We start from the raw sequence: 7,408 nt of genomic DNA on the forward strand, positions 1-7,408 counted from the left end.
CCCCCCTGACAGCTAGGATGAAAGACCTACCCCACTGTATCAGGCTTGAATTAAACTTTTATCTTTCAATATCTCTGCTGACATGCAACAAGTATTTTGTTCCTCTCTGTGATGTATGACTTCCTCGACTGAGCCAGCTCCTTCAGTTTCATTGACAGGCTGATTTTTTTGTTTGTTTGTTTGAATGCTGTATCTTCATATATTGGCCCTCTACTGAGTTACCATTAGGCTTACAGAGTTCATTTCGTGTTTCATTTCAGATTGAGCATGCCTTAGATTTTTATACCTCTGGATACAATGTTCACATCTTGCATTATCATAATTATTCCTTTAGCCACTCATAGGAGTTCTCTGGTCTTTCATTAAGTTTGTTTCTGCCTTCTTTGAATTCCTGTGCTTGGTCCCTCTTTATGTCATTTGACCACACTGAATGGTGTTCAGAGTATATTTTGACTTCTGTCTCTTGAGTTTGTTTCATAATTCATTTTGTCATGAGTATTGCTATTGTATTAGTGATTTGGGTAGGGAAATTTTATTAACATTGTCATATTGCTTTAGCTACAGCCTCTCAATTTTCTTTTACTATATGTCATTTAGGTCAGGTGGCAGGGATTTCCATATTAGGTGTTATGAATAAGCTTTGAGAATCTAGGTTGGTGGGCAGGAACTAGGTTATAGGTACACTCTAAATATATCATTACTTGCTTTCATGGCTGTACAAACGTTGTCAAGATTCCTGGTATCATTTTGCATTTAATTTTTTAAAAATATGGTTTACCAACTAAAGAAGGGTAAGGCAGAGTAGCCATGGGGGCGCACCTGACCCGGCGCTATCTGTGGGATGCCTCGGTGGAGCCTGACCCCGAGAAGATACCCAGCTTCCCTCCGGACCCCAGCTTTCCGGATCTCAAGGAGCGAGTGATGGTGGCCACACAACAAGAGATGATGGATTATCAGTTGACACTGCAGCAACGTGACTACTGTGCCCACTACCTCATCCAGCTGCTGAAATGCAAGCGAGACAGCTTCCCCAACTTCCTGGCCTGCAAGCACGAGCAGCACGACTGGGATTACTGTGAGCACCTGGATTACGTGAAACGCGTGAAGGAGTTTCAACGGGAGCAGCGAATGCTCCAAAGGAAGAAGCGGGTAGCCCAAGGCCAGGGAGAAGGAGAGGTGGGCCCTGAGGTGGCCCTGTAGGGATTACCCGCCAGCCTGTGGACCTAGTGAAATAAAAGCTTTGGGTCACCTACCTAAAAAAAAAAAAAAAAAAAAAAAAAGGTTTACCATTTTCTGTAATGGAGTTGTATTTATTTCATCTTTGAATCGTTCAATTCTTGATGTGAAATTTTAAGAAGAATTAAATCTTTGTTCTTCACATAGAACCTGGGAGAAGTTCAACAAAAAGAATGAGTGTATCTCTGCTAAACATGCCACAGGTCAGTGTCCTTTCCACATTTCTTTTTTTTTTAAAAAAAAAAAAACAACTTTTTATTCAAATCATCCAAATGTTTTATTCTCCACATATGGAATATTATCTAAAGGGCTTTTTTTTTTTTTTACGATCTTTATTTTCTTCTGTAATAGTGAAAATTTAATGTTTTGGTCTTTCATGTATACATCATCTTTATATTTTAACTTGATTTTATATTGTGAGGACATATAATTCCCTTGGACTAGATACCTGCATGTTTCAAAAAGGATCTATTGGAATGATGCTCAAAGAACAGATTGATGGGTATTTTCTATGTTGAATAAGTTCTGTCCTTTTGTATTAGTGTAAAGTAAGGTCTCTTGTGCCACATAAATGGCATTTCAGGGAAGGTCAGGTTTCTAGCTTGTGAATGAGGATATAGAAATTCACATCACTAAAGAAGATATGAAAGAGTAGAATTTGTAGAAGGTAAAATTATAAGAGATCCACTGTTTTGAATCCTAATAGTAAATAAATCATTAGCTCCCTAGGGTCACAGATGATGGAACGAAAATGTCTTTCTTTTACCATTATTGTGATTGTGAGCTGATACAGATTTCAGTATTCTAACAACATTTTTTTCACGGCTCATGTCACACAGTAATCACTGTTGACACCTGAAATCTATTTGTCTCAAGAGAGATACTGTCCCTGTGGTAAATTCTCAATATAGAAATTGTTATTTTCCTCTCTTTTTGGTTTCAGAAATAACTTTAAATCCTGTTTTCTTCACCTTTGTATTTCATTACATGAACTATATTAGTAAAATTTTCTAGAGAGGATAGCTATGGTGCTGTACATAAACCATCAATTTACAAACATAAATGAATGTTCTTTCTTTTTTTTTTTCGAGACAGGGTTTCTCTGTGTAGCCTTGGCTGTCTTGGAACTCACTCTGTAGACCAGGCTGGCCTCAAACTTAGAAATCCGCCTGCCTGGGTACCTCCCGAGTGCTGAGATTAAAGGCGTGTGCCACCATGCCAGGCAGGAATGTCCTTTCTTATTTTTTGTCTATTTTTCGTTAGAAGGGAAAGACTTGAATCAGTCTATGCTAATCCTCTTCAGTCAAGCTGTGCATTACATAGGGAAAACTGAAGGGTTGTGGCAATGTTTCGATTTTTTATTACAATACTATCTTCTTTAAGTACATAAGTGTATATCTGAATGTTTTTTATGTACACTGAATGATACATTATGCCCCTAAAACCATGAGTACAGCCCCAAACCCTTTGGGACTGAATTCAGACATAATAGTGAGCTGCAATATATTTAGAGAGAATTAGATTAGTTTTTAAAGTAGTAACAGCACGTACCTTTAACCTTTAGTCATTTGTTCATGTCGCAGGCTTACATTTTTTGAGGCATATTTGTAATAAAGACAATATATAGTCTGTATATTATAATTTTTGATAAACAAAAGAAGAATTACAAATCATACTTCTCTATGAAAGATGCAATTCTTATATACATATGGTCAAATTCTGAAGAAAAAAATATAATTAGAAGATTGAAATTTTCAGTTAAGTTAATACAGTGATGAATAAGTCATTAAATTTTAATGAATATTTAGTATAATTCTCCCTGAATTTAAAAACACAAAATGATCAAGAAATGATTATACTTCATTGGAATGCATTGTCACATATGTTATGTGCTTATACATACATATCTAATCATTTTATAGTGAAAGACCATGTGGTATTATTGAAATTGTTATTATGCATATTGATTATGCCAACATATGTAAAATGTTAAATAATTTTAAAGCTCCCTAATACTGTTTTTTTTTTCTATTTTATGATTTTGAATATATTTTCATAAAATAATTTCCAAAACCATTTGATTTTCTGTGTCATGGAACATTCAGTGTATGATGCCCTGATGTTTGTTGCAGTTCTATTGTGCTTAAAGAAAAAGCTTAGTCATTTAGTCCATCCATTATTTCTGCATTTTGTATTCTACCTGTTTCTTCTAGAACGTGTGTAGCATTGAACTTAGGCCTCAGATTGTCAAATGGACATGTTGTAATACAGACGTGAGATACAGCTGCACATAAGACTAAGCTGGTGTCCATATTTGAACAAAGTGGACATTGTAAAATTTGAAAGCATATTTTTTTATCATAACTTGACTATCTCTAATGGGACACTGAGATTCTGTTTAATATCAACCCATATATCATAAAGCTACATTACTGCATCTAGACATCAAAAGTACATGTTATATTCTATAAATGTTTACTGCTTTTGAAATTACATCATGCATTCTCAGAGAAAAAGAAATATAAGGAAGTCTATTAATAGTCTAGAAAGTTTCTTTGAATAAAGTTAATTTCTCTTCAATATACGTTGCTTACATTTGCCTGAATATATGCATATGTGCTATGTATTTCTCCTGTCAGTAGTGTAGTGTTCAGAAGAGATCATTGGATTTTTAACAAACTGGGTTTAACAATCTACTGTTTAGTGCCACGTGGGTGCTGGGAGTCAAATTTCATAATAGATGACATTAAAAGACAGTATACCATCCAAACTGCACACCAAAAGTTTTGAAAAGAATGATGGTGGCAAATCTTTCATGTGCTGTGAAGGTCTCAGTAAATCACAGAAAATTCATGAAGACAAGAGCCTTTCTTTTTTCTTTTTTTCTTTTTCTTTTTTTTTCTTTTCTTAATTAGAGAGCCTTTCTAAATGTGAGCATTTTAGTAAGTCATTCTATAGATTGTCTGTGGAAGAGCAGCAATTCGTATCTATAGACACATTTCCATAGCACTTTTAGAAAACATTTGTTCTTCATATTTTCCTTCCTAATCTGCATCAAAAAGGATATATTTTTAAAAATTTATTTATTATTATATCTAAATACACTGTAGCTTTATTCAGATGCACCAGAAGAGGGCATAGGATCTCATTATGGATGGTTGTGAGCCACCATGTGTTTGCTGAAATTTGAACTCAGGACCTTTGTAAGAGCAGGCGGGACTCTTAACCACTGAGCCGTCTCTCCAGCCCCAAAAAGGATATCTTTTCTTTTCTTTTCTTTTCTTTTCTTTTCTTTTCTTTTCTTTTCTTTTCTTTTCTTTTCTTTTCCTTTCCTTTCCTTTCCTTAGATTTATTTATTTATTATATGTAAGTACACTGTAGCTGTCTTCAGACACTCCAGAAGAGGGTGTTAGATCTAGTTACAGATGGTAGTGAGCCACCATGTGGTTACTGGGATTTGAACTCATGACCTTTGGAAAAGCAGTCAGTGCTCTTAACCGCTGAGCCATCTCACCAGCCCCCCAAAAGGGTATCTTAATTAGTTTTTTTGTAAAGTAAAAAAGTATTTTTGTCCAGTATCAGATAGGTAGTTTTCTATTCCAGGCTCTGTTAACCTTCAAGGACGTGGCCTTGGACTTCTCACTGGAGGAATGGGAATGTCTCAGTTTTGCTCAGAGGTCATTGTACATGCATGTGATGTTGGAGAATTACAACAATCTGTTGTTTGTGGGTAAGAATGAACTTCTTGTAGAATTCCCGTTTCTTTCTTTGAGTTTTCCTACTATGTGTTTATGTAAATGCTCTGAGATATCCAGATGGCCTTCCCTTCAGTCTCTTTTCCATTCTTTGTCCCTCTTTTTCCTTAAGACAGGAGCAATTCTGGGTCATTATATTTGAGGTGGGTATGCTGTCCAATTTGAAAATAACATTTAGCAGGCTATTATCATTTCCAGACATTTGATATAAATCATATTTGGGTTCTACATGTAATGATTCAAAAGAGAGAGAGAGAGAGAGACAGAGAGACAGAGAGAGACAGAGAGAGGAAAACCTCTCTTGAGAGTAGGAATCCATGAGATCACTGATTATTGAGTCCCTTACTCCTTATATAAGTAATTCATGTCACCTCTAATTGCCCTTATTTTTTATTCTTTGTTTTTTGTTTCAGAAAATCATTGCATACATGGAAAGTATGAGAAGGTCATGGATCAAGACAGCCAGTACATTGTTCTTGAACACATGAATATTCAAGAGAAGTCTTCTAAATGGAACAAGCTTAGCAATGTGATTCTAGAATCCTCCGATTATACACCTCAGAAATGTATTGAATGGGACAAATGCTTTTCCCAAAAATCCCATCTTAATATTCATCAGAAAATTCATGCAGGAGAGAAACCTTACAAATGCAGTGAATGTGACAAATGCTTTACTGAAAAAGGCAGTCTGAGAATTCATCAGAGAATTCATACAGGAGAGAAACCTTACGAATGCAGTGAATGTGACAAATGCTTTACTGAAAAAGGCAAACTGAGAAGGCATCAGAGAATTCATACAGGAGAGAAACCTTACAAATGTAGTGAATGTGACAAATGCTTTACTGAAAAAGGCCATCTGAGAATTCATCAGAGAATTCATACAGGAGAGAAACCTTACAAATGCAGTGAATGTGACAAATGCTTTATTGACAAATACAGTCTGAGAAGGCATCAGAGAATTCATACAGGAGAGAAGCCTTACAAATGCAGTGAATGTGACAAATGCTTTACTGAAAAAGGCAAACTGAGAAGGCATCAGAGAATTCATACAGGAGAGAAACCTTACAAATGTAGTGAATGTGACAAATGCTTTACTGAAAAAGGCCATCTGAGAATTCATCAGAGAATTCATAAAGGAGAGAAATCTTACAAATGTAGTAAATGTGACAAATGTTTTAACCAAAAATCATCTCTTAATAATCATCAGAGAATTCATACAGGAGAGAAACCTTACAAATGCAGTGAGTGTGACAAATGCTTTACTGTAAAAGGCCATCTGAGAATTCATCAGAGATATCATAAAGGAGAGAAACCTTACGAATGCAGTGAGTGTGACAAATGCTTTACTGAAAAAGGCCATCTGAGAATTCATCAGAGAATTCATAAAGGAGAGAAACCTTACAAATGTAGTGAATGTGACAAATGCCTTACCCAAAAATACCATCTTAATATTCATCAGAGAATTCATAAAGGAGAGAAACCTTACAAATGCAGTGAATGTGACAAATGCTTCACTGAAAAAGGCCATCTGAGAATTCATCAGAGAATTCATAGAGGAAAGAAGACTTACAAATGCAATGAATGTGACAAATGCTTTACTAGAAAAGGCAGTCTGAGAATTCATCAGAGAATTCATACAGGAGAGAAACCTTACAAATGCAGTGAATGTGACAAATGCTTTACCACCAAATCCCATCTTAAATATCATCTGAAAATTCATACAGGAGAGAAACCTTACAAATAGTTTGTATGTGACAAATACAATACTCACAATGTCAGTCTGAGAAATCATGAATTTTTTCATACAGTAGAGAATATTTATAAATGAAGTGAACGAGACAATCCTTTACCAAGACATATCATCTTAAAATTCATTAGAGAATACTTAGAGAAGACAAACTTTTCAAATATATTGTAGGTATGAATCCTTTCCTTTTGGCCTAGTTCCTAGACTGTAACAGTGAATACTTACAGGCTAGAAACTTAACGCATGCATTGTATGAAGAAATATCTTTGACTTCACTTCAGGATAGAGAGAACATCTAAGAACTTTTTAAGGGAAAGTATTTCTGTTGGGGAAAATGTGGCATATGTTTTATTCACGGTGTATTCTTGACAACACTTGAGGCTCCACACTAGAGAATTAGTATGATTATGAAAATCTTTCATTTTATTCATTGCATGAAAACTTTCATGCAATGTTCAAATCTTAGATAATGTCAACTATTTATGCAGGGAGAAACTCTGAACATGTGAAAATGTAGAAAGCTTTTCATGACACAAGTTTTTTTTTTACTTGTTCACCCTCAAATATTACAAGATGAAGACAAGTTGGGAAGTCAGAAGATAGTATTGTGTAACACTTTCATGGAGACAGAAATAATCCATTTAAAAAGGTAACTATTTAAGGTCTTTAA

The 7,408-nt window shown here is 35.1% G+C and overlaps 1 protein-coding gene and 1 pseudogene across 1 annotated transcript in view; both read left to right on the plus strand.

The window, feature by feature from the left end:
• The window catches only part of LOC110287984 (uncharacterized), a 517,828-nt gene extending 511,093 nt beyond the window's left edge, over positions 1-6,735 (plus strand). Inside the window, exon 8 of the mRNA XM_085838625.1 lies at positions 5,624-6,735. Coding sequence (XP_085694751.1) covers positions 5,624-6,735 — 1,112 coding nt within the window. The remainder of the gene's footprint in view (positions 1-5,623) is intronic.
• On the plus strand, positions 790-1,200 carry LOC147004086 (NADH dehydrogenase [ubiquinone] 1 beta subcomplex subunit 7 pseudogene; annotated as a pseudogene).
• Positions 6,736-7,408: the final 673 nt, after the last annotated feature.

This window comes from Mus caroli, unplaced genomic scaffold (assembly GCF_978045245.1).
Source record: "Mus caroli unplaced genomic scaffold, Mus_caroli_1 scaffold_6, whole genome shotgun sequence".
Lineage (NCBI taxonomy): Eukaryota > Metazoa > Chordata > Mammalia > Rodentia > Muridae > Mus > Mus caroli.